Raw genomic sequence first — 16,071 nt, forward strand, 5'->3', positions numbered from 1 at the left:
GGGTGGCAGGTCTGTTGTCTCAAGCTGAGTGGTCACAGGTGATCTGGGTGGTCAAAGGCGAGTGCAGCAATCAGTTCCTAGCCTAAGGAAAGATGCTTATCCCTAAGGAAATGTCAGTGTGGGGGAAAGTTGCACATTTATCTTAAGGCCATTTGTTTTTGCCATAGGAAATGTTTAAAGCAGATATGCAATGCATGCTCAACAGCCACGGCCAGGCCCTTTTGGAAAAAACAAAGTCAGGCTGAATTAGGTTTACACCAAATGGCTTCCTCATATACTCCAATATATCCTATTGCTTGCCATTTCTATTTGTCACATGTATACATTGAAGAGACTCAGGAAAACTGGGTAACTCGCCAGAATGGCAGAGTCTGTTCCCTAAAATACTGTCTTTAGCTAATGGTAAAGGAGGATGTTGGGGTCAGTGGTTTGGGGCCTCAAAGGGGAGAAAGGCAATTCCTATGGAAATGGAAAAGCAAATGTTTGGTAAACAGAACTGTGGTAAACAGAACTTTGATAAGCATGGGCTTAGCAAGGATCCTCCCAGTCTACCAATACCCGAAGTAATCTATGGTGATGGCCTGTCCTGGGGACAGGACTTTTATCTTAAATTCTTTTAGGCGGTTAGGGAGAAGGTCAAAGTCTCTTTCAGAGTCTTTTGTTCTTAAAAATAATCAAGGCAAAGAGATACATTTTGGATGGCCAATTTTGATCTCCCACAACATCAAGCAAATATGTACAGAGGATTGTCCCTAATGTAAAAAGCTCCTCAGTGGGACTGCTTTGTTCAGTTTCTAGAACTCCACTGTTAAATGTGAGAATATTATTGTTTTTCATAGTGTGAGACCATGTAATTAAGGACACAAGTGTATATGCCTCATTCATCATTTTTATATGTAAACATTGGGATTCCTATTGCTTTTAATAGTCTGTATTCTCTCGGAGAAGGAAGCTAGAACAGCTCTTAACTGCTTCTAGATTGTAGTTCTGAATTCTTTTTCTTTTCTCAAAGCCTATAAGTCTATCTCTTGACTAATATTTTTTAATTGGAGAAATCTTATTTATCTTTTATCTCTTTGTATTATTTTCTAAGTTTTATCTGTTTCTCTGAAGAAAAATTTCCAAATTAACTACAACTCTCCTCTGTTCTTATTGGAAGGAGCTTTGCTACAAAGAAGTAAAAGATCTTTCCTTTTTTTCTTATGTCCCTACCTTTGAAATAACTAGTTTTAGTTTCTCTTGAACAAAGTGGCTAACTGATAATTCCTTCTTTTCTCCCACATGATCTCTGACACTGTCCATCTCCTGTAGCCTGTCCTCCCGTTATTTTAGTGTGCTTCCTTCTCTTGTCTGGATTTCTGCATTTCCCCATGAAGTCAGCCGGTATGTGTTGATGAAGGATGGGACAGGAAAGGTAAGAGAGATAAACACTGTCCTATGAGAGAAATACTAAGAGTAGTTTACTTTTCCTGGTCTATCCTCCCTTATTTGGCCTAGAATTAAGCAATCGTTTCCCAAAAATCTGTATGCCAAGAGGGTTCTTTGACATATATATGTAAAATGTATACATGTAATATACCATATATGTAATATATATGTATATTTAAAACTGACCCTACAAATTATTCAAGATAACTCAAGATTCAATTTGATTTCTTATGTGTTATTTAGAAATAAAAAGAGAGACAAGCACTTTAATGCAGAAAGAGCGTTCTACATTGTAAACCCCAAATAACAGTCCCTCTCAGGAGTGTTGAAGTCTAGTCTGGAGATGATAGCTCTTTGATATAAAGTGAATTGGGTAAGTTTGGTGCAGTGTAACCTATTTTAACTGGACTGATTGTTTATGAACATTAGAATAGTTTATAAAACTAGGCTTTTAGTACCTTTTCCTTAACACTGTGGTCCCTGGGGTGAACTTCTAGATGCGTAAGCTCCTCCTTTAGGCTTACTGTTTCAGGGATTAGCATTTACCCTGAAGGATGGTTTTGTGTTTTTTGACTAGAGATTCAGAGTGAGTAGTTATATTTGGAAGAGGTAATGTTTATCTTTACTGGTAAGCTGCTGCAAAATCCCTTTTGAGGGGATTTCCTAAGAAATTTACTTACATGAATAAAGTTAAAAATTTTTAATGCCATTTAAGATTCTATTTTGTTCCAACAACCAGTTAAATATAAAGCATTATTGTATCTGATTTTATAGCATGTGGTTTCTATGCAAATCAACAAATATTTATTGAATACTGAGAAGCCATTTTATATATTATGAAGAGCACAAACTTTGGAGTTAGACCTAGGTTAGAATTCTGGTTAAGCCATTTATAACTTGACTTGAAATACTAAAGAATTGTCTCTAGTTGAGTCAAGATAATTAAGATATATACTGCCCACACAAGGGCTCAGGGAAATCAGAAAGCAGAGTGAGCATCTTGGGAGTTATCACAGAAGAGTTTTCAAAAGAGAGAGGTCTGAAAGGTTTGGTATGATTTGGGTAAGAAGAGTGTGGATCAAAAGCATGTGAGCAAAAATGCACATGGCTTATGCAGGGGACAAAAAGAAGATAGGCCTATTTGGGGCTATGAATCTGTGCTTGGATAGGCAAAGTGGGACTAGATCCTGGAAAGCTGATATTTTGAGGCTCAGCCCATTATTAAGTAGAGGGAGATGATAAATCTGTAATAGGAGACCAACATAACAAATAACAAGTCCAGTATTTTAGAAAACTGAAAGTCTTAGTTGTGTGTAGGCTAAGTTTTAGATCCTCCAAACTTCTCTAATTTAACAAAAAACAGGTAATGCCCAAAACTGAAATGACAGCAATGGAGTTGAGTATTCAGAGATAAATCACAGATTTGAAGGCAGAATTCACCTGCAGGATTTGTTATGGTGGATCGAATATATGAGGTGATGTTCAGAGAATTATAAAAAACAATTATTAGTGAACTGGGAAATAGAACTGAAGAAATTATATGGAAAAGCAGCACAGAGGGACAGGCTGAAAGAGAGTTTAAGGGACTTGGAGGTTAGAGAAAGTGTTCTAATTGGAATACTAGAAGAAGAAAGAATATGGGGCAAAGGCAATGTTTAAAGAAGCCCAACAAATCCTCAGCAGGATTAAAAAAGAAAAAAATCCATACATTATAGATATAGTTCATAGTCAAAGATCTTAAAAACAGTAAAAAAAAAAAAAAAAAAAAAGACCTTGCCTTCAAAGAAAACCAACAGCTGATATCTCATTAGCAACAGAGGAAGCCAGAGACAGTGGAGTGATACCTAAACTGTGCTGAAAGAAGATAACTATCAACCTAGAATTCCATGTCCAGCAAAAATATTTCTCAAGAAAGAGGGCAAAATTAAGATATTTCCAGACAAAAAAACCAGAGAATTGCCATTACTAGAAGCCTTCTCTGAAGGAAATTCTAAAATATCTACAATTATTTGAGGTGCAAAAGAAAATGAGAATAATGAAAATACAGAGTAACTAAATTAAAACACACACACAGATTGTATAAAACAGTAATGTATTATTGAATTTAAAAGAAAAAACAGAGACAATAGTGTATACATTGGGAAGGGACTTTAAAGAAATTGAAGTATACTGAGTGTTATGTCTTTTTAAATGTAAAAACACGTATCTCAGAGGTAATTAGAAATACAGGACTAAAGGTGAGGAGAGATACCATGCCCAAGGTCAACCGTGAAGTAACCCTTGAACCTTGGGAGTGAAAGAAGCTCTAGGAAAGAGAAAGTGTAGAGAAAAGAAGAGAGCTGAGTTTTGAAAATTGGTTCTTTAGGGAACTAGAAGAGGAGGAGCCAGATACTGATCTGCCATTTCAATAGGAGGCCTCATTCAGTAGTGAGGATGTTAGAATGAGATATTCCGAGAAAAAGAGTGCTTCCCGTCACTGGAAATGTTCAAGCAAAGCCTTACTAGGTTCACATATTGTGGAAGGGATTTGAAGATGTCCTGGGACCGTGTCAACTCCAGTACACTGACATGTTCTTTGCGTCATGTGTGCATCTGTCTCTCCAGCTGTACAGCAAAGGCTGTGGGTTGGACGGTCTCCTGGGACCGTGTCGACTCCAGTACACTGACGTGTTCTTTGGGTCTCTGGGGTTGTGGCAGATCCTCACCTCAGTAACACTGTAACTTTGATCTGTTCTAGAGTTAGATGAGTGAGGTGAGGGAACTGTTACATGGAGGCACACTGGGTATAGATTGGTGGTGGAAGGTCCAAAGAGGTTCCATACAAGTGAGTATAAGCCCTCAGTTACCTCCTGCTTTTGCCACCAGATGGTGATCAGACATTTGAAAGACTTAAGAATCCGCTTTACTAAGACCCCAAGATTGGCTGTCTTAAGAAATGAAGAAACTTTAAGTTAATCCTGTAACTCATTACGTAGTATGTCTTAAGCCCTGTCAAATGAATCAGCAATAATTTAAGTGATGAAAAAGTAGCGCTACCTATAGATTGTACTTTAGGTATCGCTATCTATGGTATAGTTTATACCTACGTATAGTTACCTAAGGTTAGGAACCTTTTATCAAATAGGGGGATACGATTGAAGTCTATGAAATCATGAGTATAAAGTAAGCAACAGAGCCAAATGCTGGTATACTTGAATGAAGGATCGTTCTTTTAAACCTTAAAATTGGGCAAGACGAAGATAAAGATGTAAAAACAGTTCATGAATACTAGAGGTGCTGCCATGTGGAAATATAAAAGCTTTTAGTTCAACAAATGAGGGTTAACCTAAGCAAGAAAGGTCTCAGTGAACATTAGAGAAATGAGAAGTGCTTAGGGAATATCTCTGAACTCTGGATTTGACATCAAGGGAGACACCTATGCCCTTCTTCTACATCAGGGGTTGACAAACTTTTTCTGTAAAGGGTCAGATAGCAAATATTTCAGGCTTGCAGGCCATGTGGTTTCTGTCTACACAACCTACCATTATAGTGTGAATGAAATAGCCATGTACATTATGTAAACGAATGGATGTGACTGTGTTCCGATAAAACTTTATTTACAAACACAGGCACTGGGCAAGATTTGGCCTGTGTGCCATAGTATGCCGACCTGTTTGTGGGTGAAAGCCAGGATCCCTAAGTATTTCTCCCTTCTAGGACTCAATATCTGGCTCCTGTCAAATAAGGAGTTGGTTTAGATGATCTCTGACATTTTTCAGGGTTTGTGTCTTTTAATACTTCTCTCTGAAGCTAAGTGATCCACAGAATGGTATTTCTTTTATTTGTAAGGTCAAATTTTTAAAAATCCGGCTTGAACAGATTCATAAGTCTCTAGAACAAGGTGTCTCAACCTTGGCACTATTGACATTTGGAGCTGAGTCATCCTTTGTTGTAGGGCAGCTGTCCTGTGCATTGTAGCATGTTGAGCAGCGTCTCTGAACTCTACCCGCTGGATGCCAGTGGCACATACACTGCCCCCTGCACCCAGTTATGACAACCAAAAATGTCTCCAGACATTCCCAAATGTCCCCTGGCACAATCACCCACAGTTGAGAACTACTGCTCCAGAGACTTTGAGATAATAGAAGAATACCAAAAGTGGAAGTCAGACCATGCAACCCAGAATGGCCACCAAGATAATAAACACGCTTCTTCAGGTACAAGGTTAAAAAAACCAAAACCAAAGGAGCAACCAGCTTATTAGAAAGAGAAGGGCCATGAGAATTGTATTCACCCAATCAAGGGAGGCTGGAAAGTTGGCAGCAGATTGCTTTTTAATACTGATTTAGATCATTTTATGGAAAGTGTTCCTGAAACCATTGAACCAGAATAGAGGGCTGGCTACAACCGGTAGCAGAAAATTCAGAAACAAAGAAGCATGGATGAAGAGAGATCATTGTCAAGAACACCAGGAGTATTTACTTTTCACCACTTTTATCTTGTTCGATGAGATCTCTAGCAGAAAGAGTTCATACTGGGTGAATTCATTAGCCCTCATCTCTGAGGCCTGGGGTTTTTGTTTTGTTTTGTTTCACTTTAAATGGATAAATCAAGTGTGGTTTATTCCTACAGTAGAATATTATTTATGGAGAAAATGAATGTGGAGCAGCTTCACACCACTACAGAGAGGGACACTTCAAGTATCCCTGGGTTTTAACTGTCAGTAAAGCTGGTCCTTTAACAAATCCAGATCACGTGGCTGGCTTGTGCATTAGCTGTAATTAAAAGCCAGAATCATCTGTATTCAACAATAAGGGTGCACTTGATTTCCATCTACCTTTCGTTTATGCCCATAGTATTTCTTTGAAGAATTCATTCTCTTCCAGTTGTGAGTGATATTAATCATTGTTGACAAGCCATGAATATCCAAATGGGTTTGTACAGTGAATTTTTTGTTTTTGTCTTGTTTTGCTTCTTATTTTCCTACAAAGACTTTAACACAGTATGATGTTTTCTGAACAGTGATCTCAGAGCTCTAGAAACACTAATTCTATCTCAGTCTCTGCTTTTGGCTTGCTCTGTGACCTGGGGCAGTCTCTCCTCTGCTGAGGAAACAGTTTCTTCATCTGTCAAACGGTAGAGACGTTCCCCATCTCTGGCACCAGGGTGGCTACGTAAGAGTTATCTTTGAGGCCTTGCTTAAAAGGCAGACTTCTGTGCTTTGCCCCCAGGTTCTGGTCCTGCGTTCTCGGGTAAGGCCTGGGAAGCCCAAGGGATTCTAGTGCGAGGCCGTGTGTGAGAACGGTTAGAGATGGCCTCCAAGGTCCTTTCGGCTCTAAAATGCAGTGTTTCTATGAAATATACGTCTCCCTAAATGTCCTGTATTATATACTACAAGAAGTTGTGAACTGATACATTGTAAGTTCCTCCACATACACACATTGGTACTGCTTTACGTAAACTTGGTTTGCTCTGATGTGGTCAGCTTATGGCTCGAGAGATAATCTTGATCCCCAATACGTGCTGGAAGATGATTTCCCTTTTCACCAGGATGCCATCTCGCAGCTTCTTTGTTTTCAGTTTTGGGTTTAGAGAAGACTTAATGAGTTTGATATCCTGATTTCCATGTAACGATAAAGTGGAATAAAATTAGAAATTCTTTGTGGTTGCCCATTTCTGTTTTTCTTTAATTTACAGAATGCTCTTTTCAGTCGCATTAGCTGAAATGAAAGTAAGTATATTGTCGATGGTTATGTAACCAGTCCAAAGAGCAAAGCACAGTTTACGAATGGGATTTAGCTGTCTAAATATTGCCAAGACCCTGGCAGTAGAACTGAGGTTGTCAGTAAGCCATCTGAAGTACTGTACACGGCGGGATTCTGATAGGCTCCTTCCTCTGGAGTGTTCAGGCCATTCTTGAATTACAACAGTTCCCGTATCCTAGTTGCAGATTTACAAAGCAGAGACTAGTGCTGGGTGTGCTAGAGGAAGATCATGCCCCACGTGAATAATGGCATCACTTTCAGAAGGGAAGCACTCCCCCATGATGCAATGCAGCACTTGCTCAGGACCGCCTCTCAGTTCATTCAGCAGACGTTCATTCACTGCTTGCTCCGTGCAGGGCAGACGCACATCTGTGGGGGACACAACCTGTGCACAAAGAACACTGGGACATGGTGGATATGGGATAGTGTCACTGATAAAGTGCTGTGGGAGTTCAGAGGAAGTAGGGATTACATCCTGCAGGGGTGCTTAGAGGTGACTTTGTGGACTTGGTAGCTGAACTGGGCCTCGAAGGATGGACAAGATGTGAACAGTGGAGTTGGAGGAAGGACATTCCAGGTGAAGGGAATAGCGAGAGCGGTTAGCGATGGGGAAACGCATCTGAGGAACAGAGCTGTTTAGATTAGCTTGGCAGTGGGGTGTATCAAAGGATAGTAAGAAATACTGGCTGTCTCTTCTACCCTTTCTAACTGGGGCTGAGTTCAAGATAATTAGGTCCCCCCACACTGGTAAAGAAGCCAGTGTAATGGGGGAGTCAGAAGATCGGCATCCTTGTCCTTTTCTCACTTGTCTCACTTCCGTCTTCGGCATCCCCTCCCCACTCCCAGTTTATCCTCGTTGAGGTTGACAGTGATAAACGTAGCCATTAATAATTGTTCTTTGTGATGAAAATGAAGAATTCAGCAATGAACACAGTAAGTTTGGTAGTAATTACAAGTCAAAAACTTAGGCAGCAGAATAAGTATGAAACAGTTTCCTGGTCCAGTTTCCTGTATCAGTTCAGACCTCGTTTAGTTAGTTTGCATATGATTTTATCATCATTATTATTTCTGGAAGTTGCCTGAATTCCCTGCTCGTTCTCTGCTTTATGGAATTCACCAGAAACCTGGTTTTGGTTCGTGCACAACCATCTGTAATAATTATCGGAGATTTCCTACCTGCCTTTCTCTTAACCTTTCCCTGCCATACCTCTACCTTGGCTCCATTCAGCCTCCCGCAGACCTCTCTTGCTCTCCTGTGAGGGTCTCTTGCTCTTCTCCATTATATGTCCCCCATCTGCACCCCTAGCCACTCATCTAGCTTTGCCCAGATACCTTAAATGGTCCCCCTTGATTTATAAAAATACATAAGTCCAGAGTCATATTTATTTCAAATGTGGGTTTTACTCTTCAGTATTGAAGCAGGTTATATCAATTGTGAGGTGAAAACTTTCAATTTAGGCATATTCTTGAAGATGTCCAAACAGTATAGAACTTTCAGGATTTTGTTTCAAGGTATACAGTTATATAATTGTCCAATTTATGAAAAGATCTTGATATCTCTTAGTTTTTATAAATATGAGGCATTTGAGTTTTGTTTTAGTTTGGTTTTGTTTGTTTTGCTTTGCTTTGTTTATAAATCTCCACAAATCTAACATGGAAAGAAGCTGTCCCGGTGGTTCTCAACATGGGCACTGTTGGCATTTTGGGAGACAGTTTTGGTTGTGTGAGACTGTCCTGTACTTTGCAGAGCATTTACAGCCCTGAGCCCCATGCATTAAAAGTCAACAGAGTCCCCCAGTCATCATGAACACCAGAAACACTTCCACAGGCATTCAAGTTCTCCCAGGGAGCGAGTAGCGCCCCTGTTGAGGACCACGGGACTATAGTCTGTAAGTTGATGGATAGTGACTTTCTTATACCAGTGAGCACCTGAATGTCCCCATGGCTAGGCCTCCAGCAGTGCTGGTTTTAAGTACAGTACTTGTCTTCTATGGCATGGTTTTATTTCTCAAATTCAAAAAGACATTTTTCCAGCATTATGATGATGATTTAATGTTAGCAAATAGCTGTTACCATTTCAATGTCATCTCCTTTTCTTCCCCCAGTGGGCTCAGTGTGTTGTAGTTATGCAGGCCATCACACAAACTGCCGAGAATACTGTCAAGCCAGTTTTTGAACAGACTCTTCTCCTGGTCCATCTCAGATCAAAGCAGTGGAAAATTATTATGCCTCTGTTAGTCTGCAATTAATACACTGTGTGAACAATTACACCCAATCTTATCCAATGAGGAACCCAACAGATAGTAAGTAAAAAGTTAGATTATTCCTCTCATTTCGATCTTTGGTAAAATAATTTGTAAAAAAGAGGTAATTTCTTGAAGATATCTGCAGTCTGGATCATTTGGGAAACACCAGACATCATTTGGTGTTTAGATTTAGCAGATTGGACGTTACTGTCATGGCTAAAAGATGCCAAGAAAGACAGAACTGTCAAGGGTCTGAAGGGTATGAAGAAACAGGCACTGGGAGAATCTGGTGGTGTGGATATTTTGCGGGGGAAGTTGGGTTTTGACCATGAGAATTTCAAATTAATCATACCTTTTAATCTAGCAATTCTATTTTTCAGAATTTGTCCTTCAAGAAAACTCACAAATTTGGAAAAACATATCTATGCTTATAAAGAATGGTCACTACAACATTGGTGGTAATAGACAAAAATTAGAAATAACCCAAACATCCATCAATAGAAATATTGATTAAAATTGACTCAATAAATCATATATATATAATAACAACACTATACAACCAACAGAAACAAGTATGTTTACATTGAAGTCCAAGATATAATAAGCAAAAAAAGCAAGTTGCAGAACTAGAACTAAATGTATAGTATGACATTTATTTTTAGTTATATACCTATTTGTTCCACATTATACGTCTGTAATGTTTCAGTTATTACCAATGAGCAGTTATTACTTTTCTAATAAAAATATCACAAAAATGAGAAGAGGTCTTGATAACGTTTTTTAGTCAGGGCCTCCTAATGACGCTGCATCTTCTGGAGTCTTCAGTGTTTCTGCTTTGTATGTCCTAAAATCCATTTTCTTCAGTTAGAGATGATCAAACTTTAAAGAACTGACTAATTAACCAAAGTGACAAAAAACTTGTAAGATTTATAAGCCAGATGCCAATGTTTTGATTTATGCTGAAATGTGAAAGACTTGTTTTGTAAACGCAAAAGTGGTGCTCTGTCCTTGTTTGGCCAGCGTCTAAAGCAGAGCTCCAAGACTGGTGACATTCTGTGGTGTGGCTCTGTGATGAAAATCAGTAGGTGAAGCATTTGCCACAAGTAGCCTTCATTCATTTTAAAGGCAGATCTGTCTTCACTGATGTTTAGGCTGTGGAGATGCTGCGGGAGCTAAGGTGATAGTGGCTCCAAAAAGAGTAGAAAGATGTTTTAAGGGTAGAAGAAGAACCATCCCAAATGTCTGTGCTAATACAGAGGAAATCTGGAGAAGAACGCTACCTGAATACGTTTCTTAAAGAGTCGAGACACCTGAGACAACTCCTTCAAAGAAACCCTTCTGAATTCTGTAGTCTGGTTGAAAGCGTTCTTTGATTTCCTGATTCTTTGCAGAAAATAAAGGGCTGAAGCAAACTGATATCTAGTCAGAGTTTGCTATTGTATTTTTTAAATTATAACTTAGATTAACTAGCTTGTACAGATTTATAAAAGCTTTATATCCCAGAATGTGATGAAATACGATGTTTGTGGTTATTGCTATTAAAATGTCATATCTCTCAATGTGTCGAGAACATAATCCCTTTTAGGCAGTCGTTTCTAGCAGGAAATAGTTCCAGTTTGATCTACAGCACCTTTTCCAGGAGCATGAAATACCTCACATGTAAGGACTTGTTGGTGTAGGATGACCTTCTGTTTGTGTAGGAATGGTGCTAGAGGTCCCATGATTGGGGACAGTAGTGAATTCTGGTAACAGACATCTTGTCCACCTTTAGCTCTTCACTTATCTGCTACCCTGCAAAGTAACGGAGAGAGAATTTGGTAGGCCCTGTGTCCCACAGATATTGACATATGGCTCAGAGTAGCAATGGTTTCCAGTACACCACCATGTTCTTCTGTTCTGAGCAATGCATGACATAACACCAGCTAATTTAGCCACTTATATTCTGAAAATGTAGGTTTATATTGCTGTGGCAGAGCTGAAGACCATGCTTGCCAAAACGCCTGCAGGAGAATTCTGATGTCTAAGAAAACAGAAATGGAGATTGTGGACGGCCTCATCGAGGGTTGTAAGACCCAGCCCTTGCCTCAGGATCCTCTCTGGCAGTGTTTTCTTGAAAGTTCACAGTTTGTTCACCCTGGAGTCACTCTATACCCGCCTCCCTCTGTGGGCCTTGATGGGGCTAAATTGCATTGTTGTTCTAAAGCAAATACTTCAAAGTATAGGTCAGTATTTCAATTTCCTTTAATAAAACCTGTAGAAAATAGCATTTTAATCAATGATTTTAAGTCTAGCAAATATGTGGTATATTCTTGCATTGTGTAGACTTAAGAGTTTAGAAGATATGAAATCTTTCATTCTTTCATCCAGCAAATATTTATTTAGCATCGTGTGTCCGTAAAACATTGTTTTTGTACATTGAGTGCTAAAAGCACTGTGTTTTGGAGTGTGGAGGATCAGCATTGGCAGGGCAATAATATTTAAAGGGATGACTCAGCACCTCTGTACAGTGATGGATGGTCATTCGTCTTTGGGTGGTGAACATGATGTCATCTACACAGAAATTGAGATATAATGATGTACACCTTAAATTTGTATAATGTTATAAGCCAATGTTACCTGAATAGAAAAAAACTACACGTTCATTGTAGAAAAAATTCGAGAATTCGGAGAAGCAAACATAAAGGAAAATACCTTCTAACACCATTGCTCAGTGATTACATTTTTGGTGACAATCCTACCAGAAGTTTTTGGTACTTATATTTTGAAAGATGGATCCTACTGTAACAGGTTTAATAAAGAGATTATTTTTTGAACTACAAACTATAGAAAAAAAAGATGATGCAATATGGATTCTACCCTCAAAGTTATCATTAGGTAAGCTTACAATTTAGAAGATGTTTTGATCTGATATCTAGGGGATATTCTCTTTGTTAGATTATGAAACTTTGAACTTAACCGACCTTTTGTGTAGATTGGTGAATAACCTGGGTTGACACGGGCACCCAAAGTTTGATAGCAGTGTATTGGCATTCATTTGAGTGACACGCTTAGGGATAAAAAATTAACAATACAAATATAGGATGGAAGAAACACAATCTAGAGACAAGGATAAATGGAGATAAGGTCATGGTAGAACACAGGTGAAAGAGAATTTTGCTTTATTAAGGATATTTTGAGTGAAAAAAGACAACATATTACTAGAATATCCTGGAATGAATATGACATACCAGGAGTGAAACAGTCTTTCCATGGGTTCTAAACTGGATGGACCTTTAGCAAAAAATTCTGCCTAGAATAGCTCATCAAACTTTACCAAAGATGTGAAAAATCTGGAAAACGCCCAAAGAAAATTAAGAGAATGGCTTAAAGAGAAGTTAAGTTGGTGATATAATTAAGGAAATTGGGTTTCTGATAGGAATTAATAAATGTATTTATGGGAGGGGTACTGAGTAATTCTTTGAATGTCCACAAAAAATTTTATGCCTTGTAGTCACTGGAGCTTGGAATGGCTGTGTCATCCCAGAAGAACTTCAGTAAAAAACACTGTTGGCCCTCTCTTCCCCTGATGTAAGGTTTTGTGGTTTACTGAATACTTTCACTTCCACCTTACCTTGTCCTCATGAAACCTTATAAGATGATTGGTATCATCTTATGATTAGTCTCAATTTGTATAATTCCTGTTTATATATAGAAAACAAACTCTGAATGTTAAACAATCTGTGCAAGGTCATACAGAGAGGTAAGGACTAGAGGAAGGGCTGGTTTCCAGATCAGGGTGTCTGAAGTAACTTGATCTCAGCTTCCTCATCCCCATGTTGTGTGACTTCCATTGAGAGCAGGGACCTTGTTTCTTTTATGTGCCACTGCATATCCAGTGCCTCCAACAGGGCCTCACACAAAATAGGCACTCAGTAAGCCCTGGTGGAGTGATGAACAAACATAAAAGTAAAGATACCCTCTCACTGGGGTAATTGTGAGAGTCAAATAAAATGTGACGGGAGTGGAGGAGTGATTTTGTATGTTTTGGTAGTATTAAAATTTTGTATTACGTGTATTACATTTTTTTTGCATTTTTATTACATTTATAAATTATGTGTGAAAGCCTTTGGAAATGGTACTGATATTATTTTAGCTATACGCATGCGCTTGAGTTGCTTTGTATTCATCAAGTACTGAAAAGAATACATACATAATACAGTAGTATATAGAAGCTTTAGAATTCATAAGCCTTCCCATGTAGACAGTCTTGGTATATCTTAAGGAATATACGTGGCTTTAGGGTAGTTTTTCATGGAGAAACTAGTGAACTGTAAGTCTATAATGCTGCTTAAAAGAAGTCTGAGGACCATGTCACAGTTTGGCCTCTTGTAATGGGAACACAATTATAATGGAATATATCTGGGTGGAGGCAAAACTGTATGCTTTACCTTACTCTAAGTAAAGGTAAAAGAGAGATCAGAAATATAGAGGGAAGTAATTGTGCTAAAAATAAACATGTACGAATACTATAATTAAACATTAAATTTAGCACTGAGCTTTCTAGCAACCATGGCAGAAGGGAAGGAGATGGAAAATAAGAGAAGGCTAACTTTTTCATGGAAAGATCACTTTTCCTGGCTCTAAATTGTAGGAGATCTTGGTCTTTTGGTTTTTGTACTTTTTTTTCTCATTTATATTCTAAAGTACAGTTCATAGAGTTTGAGTTTTATGTGAATCAGTTATTTGTTCATTTGGCTCATCTATGTTTCTGCATTTGTGCTTTTGTTTTAGGGAACTGTGCACTAAACTTTATAGCATGAGCTGGGGCAACACACAGAGCTGGCAAGAGTTTGATCGCTTTTGTGAATATAATCCAGTGGAAGTGTCCATGTTGACCTGTTTAGCAGATGTTCGGGAACCTTGTCAGTTGGGCTGTAGAAACCTTACCTACTGTACTAATTTTAACAACAGGTAGGAGCAGATTATTATACATGGAGTGGAAATATTTTTATCATTAATTATCTGGTTTTTAAGTAAGTGAAAAGACCACTGTACTAATTTTAACAACAGGTAGGAGCAGATTATTATACATGGAGTGGAAATATTTTTATCATTAATTATCTGGTTTTTAAGTAAGTGACAAGACGACTGCATTCTGATTTTGTTCCTGCTAAGTTAAAAGGAAGTAGCATTTCTTTATGATTTCGTCTTTAGGTGGTACATTCCATCTGGTAAATTACCCTGGGAAAGGAAGCACTATAAGCAAGTCCTTTCTAATCTAGAAGTACTTCAAACTTCTAGAATTCAGAGTCTCCTCGGCCTTCAGTCTACTATTCTCCTTCTCTCTCTTCTGCTCCACCACCAGTGGAAACAGTTCGTCGCAGAATAAATCACTGGACAATCTGGTCATCCAGATGCCCTCTTGTGGACAGTTTACTTGAAGGACCTACAGACTGGCTGAGGTTCCCCCTCAGCGAGTCCCCTATTTCATACGAAAACATTTTCTTTACAGAAGCAATTTGAATAGGTATTTTCCTGAGGTATTCAGTAGGGTAAGGGAAATAAGGGCCAAGAACTGAGCTAATGGGTGAAGAAGCAGCGAAGAAAACAGAAAAAGGGCATCCAGAAGCATAGAGAGTGCCACGTCACAGAAGCCAGAGAGGGAGAGTTACTAAAGAAGAGGGGGCTGGCTTTGTGAGCAGCAGCCCAGAGATCAAGAGGTCAAGAAGGAAGAGGATCATTCAGTTGGACCAGAAGGAAGTTCACAGGATGTTTACCTCCAGCTAACATACGTCCTATCCTCTTAAAAGTATTCAGGTTATAGTTTTGAGTAAAAATTGAGATATCTTGGGCCAGCCCTCGTGGCCCAGTGGTTAAGTTCAGCATGCTCAGTTTTGGTGGCCCGGGTTCAGTTCCTGGGCACCTATGTATCAGTGGCCATGTTGTGACAGCGGGTCACATACAAAATAGAGGAAGATTGGCAACAGATGTTAGTTCAGGATGAATCTTCTTCAGCAAAAAAAAAAAAAATTAAAAATTGAGATATCTTTACAACTGATGATAGAGTATTAGACTTACTGGCATGGTGGAGTAGTTTATATCAGACTAACACTCCTGCCAATACCAGTTATGAGCTCTGTACAAAATACTAAAAATCGATTGATTTGAAGGCATTGGAGAGTGACCAAAAGCAGGAGAGGGCTTCATCACATGAAAGATGGAAACTGCACTGAGTGAGAGGCACACTTATTCAGCTTTTCCTTCGTGGGCACTTTCATGGCTTCTAGAACTCAAGGAAAAAGCAGCAGTCTTGGGCTGAGGAGTTAGAGATCAGAGTTGAGGCTGCCAGAGTGGCTGGATGTGGAAGCAGAAAATGCCAGAAAGGAGGGAACCACAAGAGGAGATGCCCCCAAGTCTGCATACAAACTCCCCTTATATCCTTGAGTTTAACAAAGTCATGAGATACAAGGTTAATGTACAAAAGCCAGTTGTATTTCTGTGTATGAGCAACAAACAATTGGAAAATGAAATTTATGAAAAGTAGTTTACACACTTGCATCAAAAGACATGAAATACTTAGAGATAAACTTAACAAAAGACGTGCAAGAACTCTGTATTAAAAAACCAGAAACTTTGCAGAGAGAAGTTATAGACAGCAGATAAATGGAGAGAGG

General features: G+C 38.8%; 1 protein-coding gene across 1 annotated transcript in view; it reads left to right on the top strand.

Annotated features, from left to right (window-relative positions):
- The first annotated feature begins 1,393 nt into the window (after positions 1–1,393).
- LOC106831677 (reversion-inducing cysteine-rich protein with Kazal motifs-like) overlaps positions 1,394–16,071 on the top strand; it is a 35,560-nt gene continuing 20,882 nt past the window's right edge. Inside the window, 5 exon segments of the mRNA XM_070519668.1 lie at positions 1,394–1,414; positions 7,105–7,138; positions 9,278–9,475; positions 11,373–11,640; positions 14,189–14,368. Of these exon segments, the coding sequence (XP_070375769.1) occupies positions 1,394–1,414; positions 7,105–7,138; positions 9,278–9,475; positions 11,373–11,640; positions 14,189–14,368 (701 nt within the window).

This window comes from Equus asinus, chromosome 10 (assembly GCF_041296235.1).
Source record: "Equus asinus isolate D_3611 breed Donkey chromosome 10, EquAss-T2T_v2, whole genome shotgun sequence".
NCBI lineage: Eukaryota > Metazoa > Chordata > Mammalia > Perissodactyla > Equidae > Equus > Equus asinus.